Below are 24,482 nucleotides of genomic sequence, written 5' to 3'. Positions count from 1 at the left end.
TGCTCACAAAAAGCATCCATGTATTACATGGTCGGCCATACTGAATGACAAGGGAAATGCATAGCCAGCGTCAGCCTCCCCTTGGGAATGTTAATGGATCTCCTGGGGTTTCTAAAGCTGGAGTGGGATGATCAAGCAAACCGTCAGGCCAACTTCAATTGAAAAGGGGTTGTCGAGATCAGACCATGGGTAACATACACTAATTTTACCTATCTATCTATCTATCTATCTATCTATCTATCTATCTATCTATCTATCTATCTATCTATCTATCTATCTATCTATCTATCTATCATCTATCTATCTATCTATCTATCTATCTATCTATCTATCTATCTATCTATCTATCTATCTATCTATCTATCTATCTATCCATCTAGGAAAATTGAAAATTCATCTTTAACGAGACATGTACTCTGCTGTACAAAGGGTTAAGTTATGAATTCATGTGAAATCTGCTGCCGTATTTCTAAATACAGCTCATAGAAGGCAAGAAATGTTCTTGTGAAGAAAAAAAGAATGTATCCCGCCTGTCACACCTTTCCACAAGACGCAGACTATTTTAGTTACTAAGGGAAAGAGTGAGAATGTAAAATATACTGGAAAATAGAAGCAAACAAGCTATGAGTTTCAGGCCACTTCGGCTATACATCCTAGAATGGAGTGGGCATGCAGAGACTAATTCCAAACCAAGCGGGGTGTAACACTAACAAAAAATAACCTAGATTGCAGGGAATTTTGGTACACAAGAAATAAATAGTGAAAGGTGGGTAATTCTTCACCAAATTAACAGGGAGCAACACTTCAAATTAATTCTCCGATTGCTTTGTTGTTTTTAATTAGGTTCCATTTGAATCATACTATTACTATCATCTTTTATGCACACAGTTTGACAGCTCTTCTCTTCATGGCAAAATACTGGGAGGTCATCACAGTCCCTATTCCTAGCAATAGTCATGTAATATAATATGTGAAACTAAAGGATATCTCCATTCAAAACATTCACAAACGTTAATGCTTGACAGTGATTCATCAGAATGGGGAACGGGTAGCCGAACAACAACATGGTGCAAAACCCCATCCTATTTAATGATATAGTGCTCATGTACACGGTCGTATTATGGCTCTATATAAGCTTTACATTTTATGGTACCATTATATGGTGCCCATATAAGTCTTTGGTGCCCTACTGTACCTCTGTATGCCTCTGGTTTAATTTTTTCTAATGGATTAATACTGTATCTGACTGAAAAAAATAGTGCCATTTTCTATTGGGTGCCACATTTAAAGCTATTCTACCCTAGAAAAAAATGTTTGTCTGGGAGAATAAGAAAGCACCATATGGTAGCACACGGTCCTATGCGCATGAGACCTAAAGCAATAGACTATTCTTGTACCCATAAACCAAATGCACAAACTACAAACATATTTTTTTATGGAAAAAAACAAAAGCATGGGCATTTACAGTACCAGGGGGCAAGCTAGGAGGGTCTGGCGGGGCATGAAGGGGTGCCAGGGGGTTGACAACAAGTCGCTCTGCCTTGGCCAGAGTATTCAGATACAGGGCTAGTGTAATGGACTGAATCTTCTCCCAGTGTGATGGAAAGTTTAGCTACGCCCTGATAATATACATTGACAACCTGTTGTCCTTCAGCTGAATAAGATTCTATTGTATGACTATTTTTCATAAGTATCAGTAGTTATAATGTTTACGTATAGCTACAAACGCCCTTAAAATGGCCGGAAAAAGAAGGAACGAACAGAATGTGAACACGTTGTTTGATGACAATCTGTACTCACTATGTCAATGACCATTTTCCGTAATGATTGTCTCTGCTTTTTGGTCAAGTTCTGGAAAATGTCACAGTTCTCTTCTTGTAGCAGCTTGAAACCCACAGCTAAATGGTGGTTCTCCAGAACCGATGAGTCATTGTACATCAAGGCTAATTCTGAGTCTGGAAGAAAATCACGGATCGTTGTTAACAGACGCAACACAGGGGACTTGAGAAAAAAAATGGTTCGTACTTGTCTATGTTAATTATAGGATATGATTGCCTGATTGCCTCAATTGCAATGAAGCAGCGTGAATCCGTATAAATAAAGACAGGTCTGACGTGATAAATGATAGCTGCGGTGTCATGTGTTTATTACCCTAAATGAATCAAGAAAAAGAAGCTTTAATAATACTGGTCCAAGAACGCTGCCAGTCCTAACCCCTTATACAGAAATAATACACCATGCCAGTGCCTGACCTCTATGGCAGAAAATGATTGACAGCTGTGCGTCCTAATAAGACGCAATGCCGCTACACTCTCCACATTAATATTGCTTCTGCAATGGATTAGCAATTTAACATAGAACAAAGATCTATTTCTAAGGATTTGCGACATGTTTTAATGAAATGAACAGATTGTTCCTGAGGAAATCAATAGAATATTACTAGTGGGCAAAATGATCCTACAAAAAAAAACCAACTCGTTTCATGCCTCAATGTGTATTGTTTTGCAATATAAAGTATAACAATATCTGGCTATAATCCCAGATAACTGATATATAATACATAAACCCTAGACACGGAAATTGTATTTAAATAGGGTTTTATTAAAGTTTAATTGTACTATGAAATGCATTGTATTGTTTTTTATAAAGACGTCTATGTGGATTCTACTCTATTTATGCCATTTTTAAGCATTAAAAAAAATGTGTCCTATACTAAACAATTCAATGCTATATAGGCTATACTAAGATGGGAGCATAATAATAATAATAATAATAATACAAACATACAAATCTAAATAAATAAAACGTCTAGAAAACTTGGAATTGCACTGTGAAGAATTTTCGGTTGCAGTGTTTTGGCCATTTCGACCAAAATGCAATGAAAATGACTAGACTGGATTAAAGGAATCCTGTAACCATGATGTACGTTATGTATTACACACAGAAAGAATACAACAAACCAAAACCCACAATGTGAAGAGGTTAAGGACCTGAAGATATACTAGAATACCGCACTCCTCTCTGACATCCTCTCCGCTCATTTTCAAGATGACTCATCACATTGATTTGTGCACTCTAGGGTATCCCTCTGGTTACTAGGCACGCAGTCGAAATCCAAGAATTATATTTAGGTACATGGCACATAAAATGCCACATATATTCCCTATTTTACACATTCTTTAACCCCAAGAGCACCACTTCTAACCATGAGGTCAGGATGTTGTGATGAATTAACGGTCAGGTTTAAAAGAAATCTAATATCAGAAAATGACTTGTTGTATTCCAATCAGAGTTTAGTTTATTTCAGCTTGTGCTGTGTACACTGGGGCAGGGCAGAAGTCATGTCATTATCATCAGAGGACAGAATTACTATGAAAGGTAACACCTCTATTGCAAAGCTGGAGGCAGATAACACAGGATCCACCATTGACAATAAATGATAGACTTCCCCTCCCTGCACAATGCCCTCGACACATGTCACAGAGCACGCCCAAAATACTTAAAGAGGTATTTCCATCTTGGACATTTGTGGCAAAACCAGCACCTCTAGAACCAGCACATATCTCCAGTACGGGCTACCTGACCCCCGTCCTTCCTTCTGCTGCTGGGCTTCGGCCACTGATTTACAAGGTGGCTACGCTGTTTCTGTAACTCCTACTCCCTTCTATGGGAGTTCTGAAAACAACGTAGCAATATGCGCTCGGCTATTTCTGATAAACCCAGCCACCTCAGAAACCAGCCTCAGCGCAGAAGGTAGGACTGGGGTCAAGGGACCCAGATGTTTTGATTATTGCCAGTTCTAGAGGTGCCCGTTCCTGTGGATTTGCTATAAATGTCAGAGATGGTAATACCCCTTTAAGAGGATTAGTTTTTTGTAGCCCATTTACTAATGACTCTGATTTTTTTAGTCTTGTTTGCAAAAACCTACATAGCTCCATGGAACAGGATACATGGTAAATTATTATTTTATTTTTTTTCATTTAGTGTATCAAGAATAATAACAGTAATCAAGAACAATACTAACAAAAACACTTACTTGTGTTGATGAGAAACTGGTTGGAAACACCAGGGTGATCAACATCATGTATTGCACTTGCAAAGATTGCAGCAAGAATTTCCAGATCTGTAAAAACAGCCTAAAATAAAAACAACAACATGTAAATCAATAAATCTATTTTTCTCAATAGCTGAAAAACAGGTGATAGACTAACAGCAAAGATGTAGATGGTAGAGAACGAGGATGACAGATGTGACAACCTTTATCTTGACTCTTAACGCGTAAAAGACACTATACTGTGGCAAGAAACTTTAACTTGACTTTTCAATGGCTTATGTTGTGTGAAATCAGAGTCAAGTTAAACTTTGCTACATCTGTAAGTTTTACTTCTCTCAATAAGAGAAACAAATTGAGAATATGGCATGTTTAACTACTGGCTAACACCGTGGCAAACTTTTTTTTTTCTAGAAAGTGTACTAAAGCACACCGGTCTGCAATCGTGGTCTCCGTTGGTTAATAAAGTTTTCCTTTATGCTCCACTTTGTGGCAAGTGTTATCACTTTTTAAAAAAAATAAAATAAATATTCACCCTTAAAGGCTATGTACACCTTTTTTTTTTTATCAATGTTCTTTGTGTTTTTAAGGACATATATTTTTTTTTTTTTTAACTTTCTACCATACATACGTAAAGTATAGTGTTATTCTCTATCAGTCGTCTCTGTCAGTACAATAATATACATCTAAATTCATCATCGTAAAAAGTGAAAAAAATGTTTTTGTAAAATCTATTTAAAAAAGTCATTAAAAACATTAAAAAAAACATTGATTTCCATGGACACACAGGTGCGCAGCTCATTGCAATTACAGTATGGGTATGTTCACACGGCCTATTTTCGGCCCATTTTTTGTGCCGTAAGCGCCCAAAAAATCGGAGCTTTTTTTGCTGCGTTTTTTTACACGTAAAAAAACGGCCGAGAAAAAGAAGTACAGGACACTACTTGGGAAGTTTTTGGAGCCGTTTTCCATAGACTATGTTGAAAAAAGCTCCAAAAACGGACGTAAAAAACGCAGTGAAAATCGTGAGTGGCATAAAAAACGTCTGAAAATCAGGAGCTGTTTTCTCTTGAAAACAGCTCCGTATTTTCAGACGTTTTTGGTTACTGCGTGTGAACATACCCTTAGTGTATCAGAGCTGTGTCTTGTGTGTTCATCACATGCCCAGGACAGAATTGTATCCACTGGAATAAAAATAATGCATGTTCCTACTGAATAACAGCAAGCAGAAATCCTGAAAACTGTGAGGATATAATACAGAAAGTATATTGGAAAATGTAATAATTTTTAATTATAGCAAAAAATAAAATGAACCCCTTTCTGACGTATGACATACACTTACGTCATAGCCAGGTAGGGAAAGTATGGAGCGGGCTCACGGGCTAAGTCCGCTCCATACAACGCGGGTGTCGGCTGTATGCTACAGCCGACACTTCCCTGTAAGGAGCGGGATGGCCGCGGTCAATAGCGTCCGCGGCATTTAAATCGTCAGAAAAACAATATAAATTTGGTGTCGTCGAAATCGCATTGACCCGCAAAATAAAGTTAACATGTTGTTTTAATTGCACGGTGAATGCCGTAAAAACTAAGCACAAAAAACAATGGAGGAACTGTTCTTTTCATTTTCTAACCCACAAATAATTTTCTTCCCGTTTCCTAGTACATTATATGGTACAATAAAAGGTGACTTCTCGTCCCGCAAAAATCAAGCCCTCATAGGACTATATGGACGGAATAACTGAAAATGAAAAATGGATGCGGCATGAAGGGGTTAATTTCCTGAAACCAGACAACCGCTTTAAGCAGCACAGAATGTTGGATCCAAAAACAGCATGGTGCTAAAATGGAGAAAATTCACTATGAAGAACGTTTGATTGACGGATTCTAAATGGATTTTTTTTTTAACCAAGTTCTAAAGTTTTTACCTCCAAAGCTGGGGTCGATAGCAGCACATGAGTAGACTGAGCAACGTCCGCTGCATGTATATTATTATGGTAAGCCACATCAGCGTGATAGTGATCTTCTAGAGTCATTAGGTACGTAACTAAAGTGTCTACTGGTATTTTAAAGGTCTTCAATAGATCTCGTTCCTGTAGGAAAATTGAAGAAAACTTTAATTAAAAGAAGGGAACAAAAAGAAGAATGAAGGGGAATGTGCTCCTCAGAATACCCTTGTCACCATTATTATTTTTTTCTTTATTGGATTTGTAAATTATGTCGTTACCTTTATTAGAATTGAAACATTTCTTTTGCAATATTTTTTTTTAAAATCAATAATATAACAAAAAAAAAAACTCAAATTTAAAATTCATACCCACAAAAACATGCATACCTGAAATATTGTATGTATGACGACTGTGAGAGGTCGGTTTCCAGAATATTCAGCTACTTTAAAAATGTTAAGGCCCCATTTGTTCACATCTTCGAGTTCCTAACAGAAATGAGAAAAAGCAGAGAGTGATTATCATTTTTGGATTGGCCACAAGATTTAATTCTCAATTCCTCTCAGCTAGAGATTTGGTACACGCAGCCTGGAACATTCTGTTAGTGCCATCATTGCTGATAGTTCAAAGAACACATGGTGAGTAGGAGGATGGCATGAATTCATTATAATTACCACCATGCATTTAAAGGATGTTGTACTGCCAAAAATACTAAAAATGAATAAAAATAGCAATTAAGACGCACAGCAAAAAAATAAATAAATATAATAAAAGCGCTCCTCAAGTGGTAGTGATGAGTTGGTTATTTCTCTAAGAGGGAATCGATAAAAACATTCCTTAGAGAAGTTACAGGTGATTTTTAACCTGGTTATACACAATATATAAGATTATTAGGTTGCATTAAAGTTAACATAAAATAAAGACACTAATGCAATATCTCACCTTGGCTAGAGATTCTTCGGTTTCACTTTTTACTCCAAACCTTGGAATACTGGAATTAGTCAGACTGGAACTGTGCATTAGTTTTTTCACCCCGCTAATCTGTGACATGGGCCTCTTCTTCTTTTCCTTCTCTTTCTGGGCTTGCGTTGGCATCTCCACTTCATGTTGTTTATCTGCATAAAACATGCATAATGAATGTTCTTGCCCTCTGTCTACTAGTCAAGGCATAGCTAGACACATGTATGCTAGACAGGTGGGAAAACAAAAAAGGTTCAATATCTGTTTCCACCCTCCATTCCTTCCCAATATTAAATTCATTGATAAACATAAAGGTGATTTTGAAGTGGCACTTAATTTTTCATTTTTGGTTGGATATTGACTTTAAAGGGATTGTCTGGTTTAGAGAACTCATATTCTTGAGTTAATAGAGGGGGGTTGCTCACCTACATGACCCTCTCCTCAGACTGGAGTGCCACTAGAAAAAGTGTCTATCACTGCGCAGGACCCAACGCCTCCATGCAGTATGTGGACAGCACATTTATTTTAATGGGCACTGTGTAATACTACACTTCCCCTGTAGAGGCACTGTAGTGGAATTGAACACTCGCTGCTTAATTCCCCCACAGATTACAGCTAATGGCTGGGAGGGGGTCCAGCACTGAGACATCTTGTAATCAGCTTATTGTTGGGAAGCTTTTCTGACAAAGCAACAACCCCTCTGTCCCCAAATTTAGGCTGATTCTCTGAGGGCAGCATGAAGTAATGAGAGAGACACTGATTTCAGCGCTGTGTCTGTTATATGGGCCTGTGATATACTTATTGAGAAATTTACACCGTATTAGCTGCATCCTGCTGTGATCTAGAAGTCCTCAGTATTCATTACTGTGGGGTCCCTTCGTTTACCCATCCCTGTTTGACAGCTTTCTCCCTATTACTGTGCATAGGAAGAAAGCTGTCAATCAGTGGCCGGTGAGCAGCTCATAAATACCAAGGACTCCTAGCTACTGCAGCGCCTCCACAGGAGAAATGTATCACTAGGGATCATGATATAATTTGACAAAACACCCAATTTTTCTTAACTTGTTTATAGAATGGATCCAATCACTCAGGTATCATTCACATGGCACATTCTGGATCAATGCCTTGTGCAGATTGTGCTGCATGAATATCAAAATAAGATGGAACTTCCCTTTAAGAATATTAACCAGGAGAGGCTTTTCTTTCTTCTCTCTTTTCCTTCCGTTTTATTTTTGCATGATACAATGTAGGTCATTGAGCTAATAGTCCCTAGTCCCTGCTAAAAACAATGGAATTTTGACTTTCCACCCAATAAATTATACTGTATTATAACTGTAATGGAAGGATACAGAAGGTACGGTGTATGAAAAATACTCAAGTGCAGCACAATAATAGGAAAACAGGAGAACCTACTGAAATAATTGGAATATAATTTATTGCGGGAGCAAGCTTTGATATTTATCATTTCAGGCAGATGCACACAGTTCAGACAGATCAAAAGGGAAAGTCCTAAATACAAGTGTCAGGTCAAGTCATGCAGAAGCACAAACATGTCTGAAAGAGCTCACATCTGCTGTTACACTCCATGGGATTCCCTGGTGCTCCCCCAACAAAACTCAGCCAGGCAGAATGAGTCTATTAGTTATGCATCTTGCCTGGGTAAGAGGAATGCCGAGCTTGAATCAAACAAAGCCATATTGGTTCCATTCATATAACCCAATGCTTCTGAATGGGAAAGTTCCCTCATTGACAAAACTGCTGTGTTCGGAAATCACCTGTGTATGAGGTAGGACATGACGTTCTGTAGTGTTACCTTCTAAATATTACAGAGTACAACTCACCTAGCAGGAAGCCATTGTGTTCGCTCACCCTTAAGTGACCAGATTATTTAGGAATTCACAGTTTTTCTAGGTTGGACAGATGTTATACCTGGGCTAAGAGAACTCAATCCCCCTTTGCAGCAATGTGAAATAACGTTTCCCCGGACTATAGTTAAAGGGGCAGTGGTGATCTATTTTAGACAAAAGGATTTGAGCCACCCAATGGAACCCCTGTCTATTAAGTCAAGCACTTGGCTCGGAAGCACTGCCATAATCTAGTGAACTCAATGGAAACCAACAGATTACAATAGACTATGAGTAATGCTTCATAGTCCTAAGCATTTACACTATGGTACCTCCAGCCATAGCAGTTGATTAAAAAGGTTTTCCAGGTATATACATTCTATCCGATATCAGTAGGATAGGCCATCAATGTGCCATCGGCGGGGATTTGATCCCCACCAATCTGCAGTATGGAGGGGCTGTGGTTCGTACATAAAGCTGTGCCTGGTACTGCAGCTCAGCCCCATACACATTGACTCAGTCCAGTTCATTCTGCTGATTGGTGGTGGTCTTGGGGGTTGGACCCCCAACGCCACATTTTTAAGGATAGACCATCAATGTATATTTACAGAAAACCCCTTTAAGTGGGGTCCAAGCAAAGATAACTAATTCCTAGGGCCTTGCAAAATTAAATTGTTTCTCCAAACTGAACAATGTGGACTTTTAGGTCTTATGAATTATCTAAGGATCAATAAGGTATTTTCATGTTCATACTATTTCAACCAATTGGTTTAATTGGTAATTTATCTCTTATTAATATAATAATTTGTTTGGCTTCCAAAATGCTTGTCACGAAGTGGAGGATGTTTTAATGTTTATGTTAAACAACATCAAATGGACAGAAAATTATAAATGTAAAGGGGTTAAAGGGGGTGTCCACTTTCTGAAAACTGATGACCTATCCACCGGACTCCGCACTGATCCGCAACTCTGGCTGCCTACGAGCACCGGATGTTTGGAACAAGATGCAGTAGTTGGAGCCGAAAGCAGATATATCCGACCACTACATAGTGGCCGTTCGGCAGAACTGCAACTCTGCTCCTATTCACTTGCTACTCTTTGACCGAAGCCATCTGCTTCCAGCAACATCGTCCGGTGCCCGGAGCAGCGGATCGGTGCGGGGTCCGGGTGTCGGACACACACTGATCGTATACTGATGACCTATCCAGTGGATAGGTCATCAGTTGTCAGAAAGTGGAAAACCCCTTTAAGATTTGTCTTTTGGTAAATGGTCATTTGGGAATGTACAGATATTTTCTCACGTTTATGATTTGAAATCCCATCCAAAATATAAAGAAGATGAAAAGATGTAGCAAAGATGAAATTGCCATTCTAGACTTTGTAGCTTCATTGTGTGCGTATATTAAGATAACACTTAAAGTTAAGATAATGCAGTCCTATGTAAAAACTCTGATAACACACAAGTTGGTCGTTTTTTTTTTACCTTATTGCTGTACATATCTAAAAGACATTATAGTCTGTGGAGCATACGACTGTTGGAGGTCTAGGAAATAAGTGAATCACATTGATCTCTCTGAAGGTTTCTGTCACATCCTGGAGGGATTTCCAAGCTGATGTTGATATATGTAGGGGGATTCCACGACGTCTCCACCTCCTATGCAGCTGTTTGCACGTAGGGTATTTTCTCTGCTCACATGTTGACAGTGTCATATTTATCAAACCTCCCTCCTACGGGCATAGAATGCCAACGCTTCATTGCACTATTGCCTACCTATAACATTAGCCAGCATGCCATACAAGAGCTAGAACTATCTATACTGACTGAAAATGCATAGAAATAAAATAAATTGTTGCTTTTATGGGATGATCACTTACAAATAATAATTCTTCTTCACACATTATTGCAGAGAATACACAGATATTGGAAGCCTCGTCTCCTTTATTGCTGCCTCATACAGACTATCGCTCATGGAGAATAATACATAACATATAAAACAACATACAAAACACCAAAGACTATTCCAGAGGTGAAGAGGTTAATCTGCGATGCTGACGCACTATTTCCTGGATATAACGCTCTGCACAGCAACCCACAAACACATCAATGCATAGGGAATTACAGGGACGCCAATTAACAGGAAAAGACAAAAACAAAGGAGCGCTTCGGAAAAGTCCACCCTCCATGTGACATAAGTCACTCTTATGTAACGGGTAGACATCTTTAAAGCTTAATGTAATCTCCTCGGGTAAAAGCTTGATGTTATATTCGTTGGCACAATCTAAAGCAAGGAGGAAAAACAAAAACTTTGCTTCTCTTACCTAAAAAGGTGTTTGAAATATACTCCGAAACCTGGTTGCCCGACCGGCTCATCTCTGATAGATGGGTGAGCTCCCGATTGAGCATTCTCTTGAACTGTAAAATAAATAGGGATAGCAGTGAATACATATATAACAATATTCTCGTAAGATGCATCATTTTAAAAGACGGTAAATTGAGCAAAATTTATCAAAATTTTGCACGTGATATAATACATTTCTGGCAATTCACTTTTCTCTATTTTATGCCAATTAATACTGTGAAGTACTTTTTACCAAGATTTTGCACCAAAAATTGCCACCGTTATTTATAAATTTGACATGTTTCACGACTCTTCTTAGCCACACCCTTTTTCCCCCGACATTTTTCAAAAGTGTCTAAAATTCTCGAGATCGGTGTACAAAGTGTCTAAAACCCATAATAAATTGAGAGCATGATATAAGTCTAATTTGTTGACACAATCAAAAAGTAGTGTACGTTCGGGGTCAGGGATAACAATTGCCAGTTCAAATTCCAATTTGTACGCCTATAGTCAACACAGATGTAGCAGCGGTGATTTTATTTTTAAATGTAGCAGTGATGGGTTTGTTAAAATCATAATATGTTGGTCTCTATGATTTTACATACTGTAGTACCATGGATGGTGAACCTTTGCTTAGAAACTAGAGAAGGTTATTAACAATAAATGCCGGGCCGCCAACGCACCCTGTTAGTGTCTTCATTTTTGGGTTGTTTTGTACTGATGTCTATAGAAGTTCTTACTGTCCGGTGACCCGAAAGAGTCAGATTAATTCTGGAATAGTTTACCTGCCTCCTGAAGTCAATATTATTTCTGCTTCATATATACAACTATCACCCAAATTTCTCCCTCTCTAAGTAACTGGTCTCGGCTCCGACATCCTCAACAAAGAATGAGAATGACTTGAGGATTTATGAAATTTTTTATTTCTGAGCAAGGAATATGGAGCCTGAATGAAGAATAGACTCAGGAGCTTATCATCATACTTGGGGGACAAGTCTCTACATTACAATGTAAGAACCCAGTATCAATGGGCATTGTAAACATCATGAAAAACATTCTCGTTGAAAAAAGTTCATCAATGAATTGAATGAGTCTTAGATCTTAAAGGATTCCACTTTAAATCCCCAAGTGTAATATTGTTCCAATTAATATTCCTCGTCCGCCTCTCTAGCTGGCTAATCTCCACGTTATGTGTCAAAAAAACCCTAATGCACCTCGCTCTAGGTGGAGAAAGTAGAGGAAGCAATTAGTCCGCCAGCCGCAATATTGATCACTTCCATTGTACCTTCTGCTTTCTTAAATAACAACTCGAGGTTCTTTATTAGGGATTGTCAAGTAAACGATAATTATGTCACCTGCTCCACTGCTAATAGATGTCACCAGGTACATGGTTACGTTCACCAGTCCATCAGAAGTACCCCCAATGGGTACATCGTGGTAGATCATTGTGTATTAAGACCTACTCAGCATCTATCTACATTACTTACATCTTCAAAATCAATAACATGTTCAATGATGGCACATCCAATATGGTGTTACTGCTCATTCGTAGAAATACTAAAATATAAAAGGGGAACTCTGGTGATCAGTTCCTACAAACAATAAGCTTGATAGGCAGCACTCAAATATGTTTGGGAGACTAGGCCCAGCTGGCAGCAGGTGGCAACTCTTGAACTCTTTAGGCCCCATGCACACGAACGTGCTTTTGCGGCCGCAATTCCCCCGAAAATCCACGGGAGAATTGCGGCCCCATTCATTTCTATGGGGCCATGCACACGACCGTAGTTTTTACGGTCCATGCATGGCCCGGGAGCCCGCACCGCAGAAACAACGGACATGTCTTCTGCGGTCCGGGCTCATTGAAAATAATGGCCGCGGCCATGTGCATGGCCCGCGATTTGCGGGCGATTCGTGGCTGACAGTCCACAGCTGGCCGACCCGAAAATCATGGCCGTGCACATGGCTACGATCGTGTGCATAAGGCCTTAGCTCTACAATGTATTCCTATCAACTATTAGGGCTTCCGACCCCAAGCAAGAGATAGAGAGAAGATGCCAACCAGTCAACTTAGTGACTGGGGCAAGGGAAGGGGAATTGTTGGCATGAATTCTCTCACTCCTGGATCTTTCTAGCCGTAAATATAAGATCGTCAGAGGGGTAATGATCTGTACTGTATGTACAATGGATGGATGTGTGAGAGAAACAGGGAAATAAAATTGTGAGACACTGGGGACAGGGCCGGGCATGCATAAATGTGTATGTATTTTTATCCAAATAACAAATGTGCCAAAATTATTTCTGAAATTTCTGCGAAAATCAGTTCCATACATGTGAATGTAGTTGTTTCTGCAGTGTGTGCATGGATTTCTGCAAGTTCCACGATGCGGTTGTAAACTTGGGCGAAATGCAATTTTAGTGCTAATTTGGGGGGGGGGGGGTTCAATTATTTGTTAATGCTTGCGCAGTTTTGTAGGTTAAAAGACTGTTTATCTGCATATCGCGTGGCCATTTACAATCGATTTAAAAACTGCACTGATTTGCGGTAAAACTGCATGTAACTGCGGTTCTAGCCACAGCGCAGATGCAAAAAGTGAACTCACCCTTATATACATTCTGTGTACTGTGTTGCAGATTATAGATGATGGCTCTATATATATAAAATCAATGGCTGCAGGAAAGTAGACTAGATTTCAGACCAGACTTTTATAATACCTGGGCTATGCCACGGTCTTCCAGAACATCGTAAATAAACATCTGATATTCAGAAATACAAAACTAGACACCTACATGATCCAATTCAAGTGTCTGCTAATATAAACACAGATGTAGCAGAGCTGAAAGTGTCATTCAACTGTTTATTTTCTGTTTGCTTAATAAATTTACAATATGTAAACTGGTTGTCCATGAGAACATATATACGATTCTTGCAAACACCATAAATGTAAATGACCGTGCTAAATCCAGTGAATACATACATGACAGGGTTCACTGCATTTAGCGGGTATTATATAATGCGGGCAACATGACATCCAGTGATCTCATTTAGGGTATGTTCACACTACAGCGTCCGTAACGGCCAAAATTATGGGGCTGTTTTCAGGAGAAAACAGCCCCGTCATTTCAGCCATAACGGCATGTGCAGGCGCTTGAACGCCGCGTCCATTACATACGTAATTGGCGCTGCTTTTCATTGGAGTCAATGAATAACGGCTCCAATTACGCCCCAAGAAGTGACAGGTCACTTCTTTGACGTGGGCGTCTATTTACGCGCCGTCTTTTGACAGCGGCGCGTAAATATACGCCTCGTGTGAACAGACAAACGTCAGCCCATTGCTTTCAATGAGCAGATGTTTGTCAACGCATTCAAGTCGTAATTTCGGACGTAATTCAGGGGTTAATACGCCCTATTTACGCCCGTAATTAGTGTGTGTGAACATACCCTTAGGGTATGTTTACACGGCAGCGTCCGTAACGGCCGAAATGACGGGGCTGTTTTCAGGAGAAAACAGCCCCGTCATTTCAGCCGTAACGACATGTGCAGGCGCTTCAACGCCGCGTCCATTACGGACGTAATCGGCGCTGCTTATCATTGGAGTCAATGAATAACGGCTCCAATTACGCCCCAAGAAGTGACAGGTCACTTCTTTGACGCGGGCGTCTATTTACGCGCCGTCTTTTGACAGCGGCGCGTAAATATACGCCTCGTGTGAACAGACAAACGTCAGCCCATTGCTTTCAATGGGCAGATGTTTGTCAACGCATTCAAGCCGTAATTTCGGACGTAATTCGGGGGTTAATACGCCCGATTTACGTCCGTAATTAGTGTGTGAACATACCCTTAGTGAGTGATCACATTCAGAAATTCAATACAAGGCCACTGCAGGTATTCATATCGATATGGGGTACGAGCGTACAGTGGGCACATATAGTGCAAACAAGCAATGTGTTCAGTAGATATATCTGGTGCATGGTTCTACATTCAGCCAGTATTTAGTCAGTGGGCACAGATGATGTATGGCAGCACTGCCTTCAATGGGTACATCTAGAACAGTACTGCACTTCTATCAGCCTGGGCATTCATGGAGAAGTACAGGGCGCTGCAAAGATTGGGTACATTTTCCACATAACTGAATTTTTTAGTAAGTATATATTGCACAATGGCTGCAGTGCATTCTACGAGGATGTATGCTTCATGCCCGCAATATACTTGATGATGAAGCATAGGGGTGAGCGATGACAATTCTCCTATGATGCAAAGTGTTGCTGAGTAATATATATATATATATATATATATATATATAGATAGATAGATAGATATACACATATATACACTTCTGTCTCTTGCTGATGTCATTTGTTGTCACCTAGGAGAATACACTGCTGCATTGCATATACTCAGCTAGGCATTATTTTGCTCCCATTCATTGCATGGCTGCACAGATCTATATAAAGTGCAGAGCCCTATAGCATACTGTCCATCATCGGGCCAAAAAACGAAATTTCTACATCATACTGCGTAGAATAGTGGCATTGCGGCATGGTATCATGGGTTGATGCCAAGTATTCACATGTAAGGCGCTCCAATCCAATCCTGTATTATATACATTCCATGCAGAACTGCAGAATATTAGTAATGCCTCATGCACTGCTGCATCTAATTCAGGAGCGAGCAGAACTACTGCCGGCACCCTGCCTGAATGTCTGATATGGCTGCCCTCACACAAAGAGGACGCCTTTCAGTCATCATCATTAGGCACAATGGCACAGCGATACCCTGCACACGTAGACGTGCAGATCTTAATTCATATAGAAATGTATCCATCCATGGCCCTCACATCTACAAACTGGCATTAATATACAATTTATGTCAAGTGTGACAAGAAGTGGTTACAGTGTAACAAGCGGAATATCAATCTCATGCCATGTGTAATTGTAGGCTCTCATCTACTGAATCTGGGCTGAATGGGTGTAATAAGGTGAGCGCCGGGTAATGAAGACTGCGCAGAGGTGAATCGCAGAGCCTGGCGTTATTGTAAAATGCTGACATTGTCTTCTGACATGTGCACGCCATCTGACGAGCGCCAATGTACTCCAGTATTATGGATCCACTGGGCGACAGACTGGATTTACCTAGATACAGTAGACACATACACATCATACACTTAATATGGATACATAGAAGAGATTGCATGAGTTGGCTCTTAGTTTTACAGTTCCATTTTTTATCATAAGACAAGCCAAATTCTGCCATTTGCCGCCCACCGATGGCTTATTAGCCCTAGGGGCTTTGTAAAGATACCAAAGCAAAGCCCTGAGTAGTATGCAGCCGTCACATCACAGTATAAAAGCAGGTATAAAGCACATAATACAACCAGTCACTGCATCAAATAAAGTACTGAAGGACTGTGCGGTGCACTATGGACTATATATACTGTACATTACAGCCGTCGCTGGGACATATTTCGCAGACGGTTTATTCGCCCATCTACCGCGTAGCTTTCTAAGAATAGGTCTGATCAATACATGATAATTGCATACAAAATAATTGGTTTCGATTAGGGGGGGTTCATATCGCTTCTCCAATCCTCAGTCAATAACCTATCGGTCTACGAAGCCACAGGCCAAGCAGCCATCACAACCTGAGTAGAGCGCCTGTGGCAGTGACAGCCGAGGAAGCGGACATCCTTCTCTATGTAAACAATCCATGTCCATGCAGCCTCTGCTATTACCCAAGAGGAGTAGTAGTCGTGCATTGCAGGTATTACATATGATAGATCGGCTATAGAATCACAGCTCGGGGGCCGCATTGCACATCTACAATGGACTTCTCAGCACATCTAAACAGCCATATTTTATTTTTAATGTAGAAAAGTCATCAATAATGTTACCCCAGAACAAGCAGATGAACTAAAAACATTTACCTTTATGTAGCCCCAGGATACAGACAGCAAATAGTTGGCTTCAGGCATTTTGAATGAGATTTGCTGTTTACCAGCAGAATAGAAAACCGGGATCTAAATACAAAATGATATGGGTTTCTTTGCCACTTCTGTATGGTCACTTGGTCCCGGAGTTGGCTTTAGGTAGACAAGCTGCATTGTGACATGAACGCCCATTGATCCGCGTTCAGATTGTGAGAATACCATTTATATAAATCCAGAGGGCTGTGATAGTCCAGGACCAGCAAGAATAAGAATACAGACACAGCTAAGGAGAAGTCCAGGGAGCTGGGAATCTGCATGTTTCCTGTGCGCCAGATCCTGATGAATAATAGATGCCAAGATGCTCTGCTACTGAGGAGGGTCTCGGTGCCAACAGCACAAAATAGAGACCTCCAAGGAAAGCCATAAACAGAGGATGGAGGATCCGCCCAGAAATCTCATAGAAAGCCTATCACCTCCTTCTTAACAGAGGAGACGGCTTTATGGATGCAATTTTCTGATTGGCCAAAGATGCTAAATCTCCTTGGAACCGCAGTTCTCTCTCGCTCTGTGTCGTGTAAATGACATTAAGTAATGGAATCTGTGTAGCACCGGCTATCCAGACAACATTAATTAGTGCACTTTTTTTTTCTCTTCTCCTTCTTTTGTGCTTTGTAAATTGCCTTTAAGCCTAGCGTTGAGGGGAGCATGACATTGCCAGGGCTGGAGAAAAGGCTTTACATAGAATATGTATATGGAAGGGCAGGGGGGATTCTTCTGTGCTCGTATACTCAGGAAATTGCTGAGCTTCCCTGATAATAAAAGTACAGATGTAGCAGAGCTGAGTTTGTCATTTGCATTAAAAAAATAAGGTTGTGATTTCACACAACATACTTGCGTCATCTTATGTCCTACATAGAACTGCAGGTAAAACGAATTCTACTGAGGCTTATTAGGGTATGTTCACACGGTTTATTTTCAGACGTTTTGATTTCAATGGGAAAAACGGCGTTGGGTTCCGATGGGGCGTTTTTTTACGCGAACGTTTTGAAAAAACTGAGCGTAAAAAGACGCCCCGTAAAAAGAAGTGCATGTCACCTTTTGAGACGTTTTTGGAGGCGTTTTTCACTGACTCTATAGAAAAACAGGTTTAAAAACGTCCACAAAAAATGCTGCGAAAAACGCGAGTTTGCTTAAAAACGGCGAAAAATCAGGAGCTGTTCTCCCTTGAAAACAACTCCGTATTTTCAGACGTTTTTTAGTAAGCCTGTGAACATACCCTTACAGTGCACAAAACTGGATGACAAACTGGGCTCTGCTACATGTGCACACTAACAGCTACTAGAGGAGAGTAGGATACAATTATGCAACAGACACGAGGCAAAGATTACCAAACTTGGGCATATGTTTATATATATATATATATATATATATATGTATGTATGTATATATATATATATATATATATATATATATATATTTCCAAGATATAGATAGTAGTAGCAAAGCTGAATTTGTCATTTAACTGTTTCTTTTCTGTATTATAAGTCTCTGAGGTAAGATAACCAGCGGCATTCTTCTAATAGGGGTGGATCAGGCAACTGCTGTGGGCATTAGGGCCCAACTGGAGGGCAACCAGTTCCTGTCTTTTTATGTTAGATACAGAGCCAATGGTAACCAAGGTGCCGTCCCTATAACTAGTGGCATATGACCAATCAGTGTTTAAATGTTTGTAAAGGGAAAGCGCTGATTTCTAGTACTGCCTGTCATTCACTAAGCCATACCTCTCCATGTTTGAATCCCCATTCGCAGTACCATTGTAAGCCCCACCAAATCAGCCAGAAACTCCCACAATACCTCCCAGAAACCATTTTGGGAATATTTGCATAAACCATTCCCCTTTTGAGGTCCGTTTTGTGGGACTGTTTACACCGCCAGATTAACATGGAGTAACGGTCAGAATGTATGGGGATGAATAATCATTAATACGATCATTCTTCCACAAACACTTGCATTTTGCTGAGAGTACATCCCCTGTTTACCCGGGGAGATGTGCTACCAACAATCGACCATTTTCTGGGCTGCATAAAAGATGCGATCAGTTGTGATCGGGACCGAGCATTGGAATGAGCACTCGTTCGTCCGATCATTGGCCGGTGTAAAAGGGCCTCTACTGAAAGCAGCTTTACCACTCAGCACTGCCGCTATCTCTTCACAAACAAGAACGCCCTGTACACAACAGATAGAACTTCCTGTGACTACTTCAGTACATGTACAGTAGTTGCTTTCCCCAAATAGAGGTCACCCAGACAGGAAGTTAAGTATTTGTTAGCCATTCTGGATATATTCCCACATCCTGCAAAATATACCAACGAGTAGCAGCAAAAAGAGAAACATCATGGAGAAATATACTGTTAGGATATTCCGTAACATTATGAACAATGGGGGGGTCAAAACTCTAGGCCCCCCCTGAAGATCCAGAGGAAAAATTGGACCTATTTCCATGCACAGCAGCTTTGCGCTCCACCATCAGTACAGAGAACTAAAACACAGCTATATTCAAGTGAAAAAAGGTATTCCATCTATAAACCATGAGATGCATGAAGAAAACTCAACTCTGCTACATGTGCTATGTAAGTGCATATAAATATAACAAAATGTCTCAACAACTATGCCGTGATCAAAATAAATACTGGAAAAGATGATTTAAAAAAATTATTTAAATCTATCAGTCTGGTTGTAAAGGATCTGCCAGGCACTACGTCTGTGGATACTCCCAGGATTAATCAATCGACACCTGAGGCCGGACCTCTTAGACTGACTCCGGCTCCCACCAATCAGGGTGGCAGGCTCAGGAGTGGGAGAGCCTATCGCGGCCTGGTCAGTCGGAGTTTACTCCGCCCCCTGTCCATTTATACCTGCCGTTTTCTCTTCCTCATTGCTTGTGATTCTTCCTGGTTTCCTGGCCCTGCTACAGCCTTGCTCCAGCCTGCTACTGCCTTGCTTCAGCCTTGCTACAGCTTCCGCTTTCCTGCTTCGCTCTGACCCCGGCTTGCTTACTGCTCCTTGCTCTGCGTTCATATACTTGGTGACATCCTGATTCTGACTGGCTCGTTGACCACTCTGGTTTCCTCACGGTGTTCCGTGGGCTACTGCCCCTTCCCTTGCTTGTTCCCTGTTTGTATTCCCTTGCACTTAGTCAGCGTAGGGACCGCCGCCCAGTTGTACCCCGTCGCCTAGGGCGGGTCGTTGCAAGTAGGCAGGGACAGGGCGGTGGGTAGATTAGGGCTCACTTATCCCCTCCTTCCTGCCATAACACTGGTAAGGTTTACAATGTCATCTCTAAGGTCTTATTCACACGACAGGGATAATCGGCTGTGTGACAGCCGTTTTTTAACGCCCAACACACGGCTGCATTAAAATCGATGCACGTCTATGGGGCTATTCACACGGCCGTTTTCTTTAACGAACCGTGTGAACGGCCTGTGAACAAATAGGACATGTCATATTTCTGCCCGTTTTCCCGGATCCCTCAATAGACATAAGTATATGAGGGATCCGTGAAAACAAGTCCCGCACAGATGCAAATCGGCCGTGAAAAACTGCAGTTTTTCACGGCTGATTTGACACCTGTTCGTGTGAATACGGCCTAAGGCGCTGGGACTTCAGGGAACCACATTTAAGGCCATTATCTCCAAATGGAGAAAACTTGAAACATAGGTGAATTTCGGCTGGCCTGCCAAAATTTCTCCAAGTGCGTATTGGCTCCAAAAAGAACCCAGATGAATAATAAATGAAATGCAGGCTTTATGTCAGATAACATCAGCATTCATGATTTCACCATTAAAAAGGGACTAGCCAAAAATGATATCCATGGGAAAATCCAAGCAGAATATAAAGGCTTGTCTCAGATTTGCCAAAAACCAACATGATGAGCTCCCAAAGTTTTCGACATGATGTTCTGTAGACTGATGGGTCGCCTTATATCAGACGTAAAGCTAACAAAGCATTCCATAATAAGAACATAATATCAACAGTAAAACATGGTGGTGGTAATGTGATAGTGAGGGGTTCATTTGCTGCTTTACGGCATGGCCGATTTGCCATAGTTGACAGAATCATGAATGCGCCACTGTCCCAGAAAATTCTTTAGGAGAATGTCCGGTCACCTGTTCATAACTTGAAGCTGTGGCGATAAGGTAGTTATCCAAACCTCCAACTCAAGGATAGGCCTAGTCAAATTCCTGTTTTGAACCCAGTAGAGATAATGTGGAAGGATCATAAATGAGCAGTTCATGAATATAAACTAACCAATTTGTATGAATGAAAGCAGTTCTACAAAGCGGAGTGGAACCAAATTCCGCCACATCTGTTTTAAAGACTGATATCTAGTCGGACGCAGTGGGTTGCAGTAGTTGCTGCTACAAGTGGCACAACCAGGCATTAAGTTGTGTGGGGGGAATTACTTTCTCACACAGCACAACCGGTATTGGTTAACTCTACTCCTTCAGTAAAAGTAATGGAGATTCAAAAACATGGGTTGTTTTTCTATTATATTAGATTTAGTATAAAGATCTGAGGGGGTCATGAAGTCTGGGTCCAGCTTCAGAAGCCATTCATTTCCCCTAGAGTGGCTGCTGCTTAGGAGAAATGTAATATTACATGCCAGGCATTCAAGTGAATGGCCAACCACGTAATACTTGACCGTGTCACGTCCACCAGTGTGCCTCTCTGCTCTGGACCGCTCCGCTAATACGTCCATATGCCTTAAAGGGGTTGTCCAGTTTAGAAAACCATGTCCTGCTTTACACAGACAACCCATTGATTTGAATTGGAATTGTGTAATGCTTAATGTCCCCTGGGGTGGCGTTGCAGGGAAATAGAACACTTACTGGCAGGTATCCCACAGATTACAGCTGATCGCTGGGGGTCCCAGTAGGGGGAATCTTTGTGATCTGCCTATTCTCAAGATATAAAGATATATATATATATATATATATATATATATATATATATATATATATATATATATATATATATATATATATATATATGTATAGTCAACTAATCCGATCTGAAATGTCATAGCTGAATCATATTCATTCTATAGATGAAAAAAATTACAAAAATAATCTAATTCAGGAACAAAAGAGTGAGGAAGCAGAAGTCATTTCTCTGACTTGTTACCAATGTTAAGACATTTTTCCAGGTGATCAGAGCCAATTTCTAAACATACAAAGGCACGCTGCTGAAGAGGTCTGTGTGGCAGGATTGAAATGAGATACTTACATCCAAATCACTCATCATTACCCCAGGTAAAAGCACGGCTTGTGAACAGTCTATTTCTGTCCGGACAACTTTTACAAAGGGATTGTTAGAAAGTTGAAGAAAATGCTATTTTCTGCTCTTAGGGATATTAGCTTTTACCTTTTTTTCTTTCCGCTTTTCGGTTGGCAAAATGGCCTCATTGCTCTATTTGATGAAATTATGACTCTTCAGAGAAAATGTTCTTGTTCAAAAGAATATGTATTTTTTGGCTGTGGGAAAAAAATAAAAGTATCCTACAATTTTGCAGTCTTAAAACCTACAGCCCCATAGATGTTATGTAGTTTAATAAACTGAAATTAGATCCAGAGCAGAAAAAAATATATTTCTTACCATTAAATACAAATCCAGCAAATAAGAAAAAGTTAGTATTTGTATACATAGTATCATAGTTTGTAAGGCTCAAAAAAGACATGAATCCATCCAGTTCAGTATATTATTCTGCAATGTTGATCTAGAGGAAGTCAAAACATCCATGATGCCGAAGCCAATAATCTGAGGTAAAAATTAATTCCCGATTCCAATATGGCAATCAGAATAAATCCTGGGATCAACGACCCATCTCCGGTAATCTAGTAAACATAACGTGTAATATTATTACACTTAAGAAAGACATCCAGGCCTCTCTTGAACTCTTTCAGTGCATTCACCATAACAACTTCCTCTGGCAGAGTTCCATAGTCTCACTGCTCTTACAGTAAAGAATCCTCTTCTATGTTTGTGTAGAAACCTTCTTTCCTCTAGACGTAGAGGATGCCCCCTTGTTATAGTTACAGCCCTGGGTATAACTAGATCATGAGAGAGTTCTCTGTATTGACTTTTAATATATTTATACATGGTTATTAGGTCACCACTCAGACATCTATTTTATGAATTAAATAACCTTAATTTTGATCATTTTTCTTGATATTGTAGTCCACCCATTCCAATTATTACCTATGTAGTTGAGGCGGCCGTACTCGTTCTTCATTATCTGTTGTATCTTTTATTTGTGCATAAAATGGGGCCATATAGGATAGAATCAAAGTTGACACTGGTGACATCTTGATGGCAAGGGTGTAGGTACCATAGAGAGGGCCCATGCAGATTCTATGGGGCCCTTGAAGAGAGGGGCTCCGTCCTGGTTCTTCCCATTCCCTTTGCCATTGGGTGGCGTGAACCAGTGCATAACTCCCCTGTACAGAGGAACTACATTATTAGCAAACAAGGGGGTGTGGAATTGGAATGGTTTTGGAAGGAAAAAGAAACAAAAGGCCCTTGTTTCTTGTATGGGAAGACCCAGTAGCATGCTGAGTCATCAGTTCTAATCTTTGTTATGGAAACCCCATTGCTTTAAAGTTGGCAAATATCAGAAACATTAAGACATCAAAGTAAATTTCCAGGGCCGGCGTCAGCACCCGGCGAACCCGAGCAAGTGCCGAGGCCCACTACCCTTGGGGGGGGGCACTCGGCCGCCGGGTGCTGATGCTTCCATCGTCACGGCATCACTGTCAATAAATAGACAGTGATGTCAGGAGGAGAGAAGGAGTCCCAGGCAGAGCGCTAGCGACTCCGTCTCTGGGGAAGTCCCTGACATCACTGCCAATATATGGGAGTGTTGTTGGGAGCAGAGCAGTGTCCCAGGCAGAGTGCTAGTAGCGCTCTGCCCGTGACTTTGGCTCTTGGGTTGCCCCTGACATCACTAGCCGTATATGGTCAGTGATGTCAGGGGCTTCCCTAAAAGCCGGAGTACCGGAGCAGTGCACTAGCGCTTTGCCCGGGACTTCAGCTTTGCTCCAGACATCACTATCCATATATAGACAGCGATGTCAGGAGCATAGCAGGAGTCCCAGGCAGAATGCTAGTAGTGCTCTGCACGGGACTATGGCTCTGGGGTTGCTCCTGACAACACTGTCCATATATGGCTAGTACGTCAGGGGCTTCTCCTGAAACAAAATCCCCAGCTAGAGCGTCGGCAATGCTCTAGCTGGGGATTCCATTCCTAGAGGGAACCTCAAAGGTGCTACCTACAGGAAGAGGGGCTGTGTGGCTCTACCAGAGAGGGGGGCTGTGTGACACTACATGGGAGGGGGCTGTGTGGCACTACTTGGGAGGGGGGC

At 40.8% G+C, this 24,482-nt stretch overlaps 1 protein-coding gene across 5 annotated transcripts in view; it reads right to left on the bottom strand.

The window, feature by feature from the left end:
* PDE4D (phosphodiesterase 4D) overlaps positions 1 to 24,482 on the bottom strand; it is an 825,997-nt gene that overhangs the window by 5,538 nt on the left and 795,977 nt on the right. For 4 of the 5 annotated variants that reach the window (XM_075839367.1, XM_075839382.1, XM_075839375.1 and 1 more), the window contains exons 7-12: positions 11,118 to 11,211; positions 6,937 to 7,109; positions 6,384 to 6,482; positions 5,977 to 6,141; positions 4,037 to 4,136; positions 1,801 to 1,955 (exon numbers count right to left, since the gene is read on the bottom strand). In XM_075839367.1, coding sequence (XP_075695482.1) covers positions 1,801 to 1,955; positions 4,037 to 4,136; positions 5,977 to 6,141; positions 6,384 to 6,482; positions 6,937 to 7,109; positions 11,118 to 11,211 — 786 coding nt within the window. Of the gene's footprint in view, positions 1 to 1,800; positions 1,956 to 4,036; positions 4,137 to 5,976; positions 6,142 to 6,383; positions 6,483 to 6,936; positions 7,110 to 11,117; positions 11,212 to 17,058; positions 17,495 to 24,482 lie in introns of those variants that run through there. The other variant, XM_075839398.1, reaches the window with a different exon arrangement.

This window comes from Rhinoderma darwinii, chromosome 1 (assembly GCF_050947455.1).
Source record: "Rhinoderma darwinii isolate aRhiDar2 chromosome 1, aRhiDar2.hap1, whole genome shotgun sequence".
NCBI classification, from domain to species: domain Eukaryota; kingdom Metazoa; phylum Chordata; class Amphibia; order Anura; family Rhinodermatidae; genus Rhinoderma; species Rhinoderma darwinii.
Note: the sequence above shows the minus strand (reverse complement) of the source record. Positions and strands in the feature narration are given on the sequence as shown.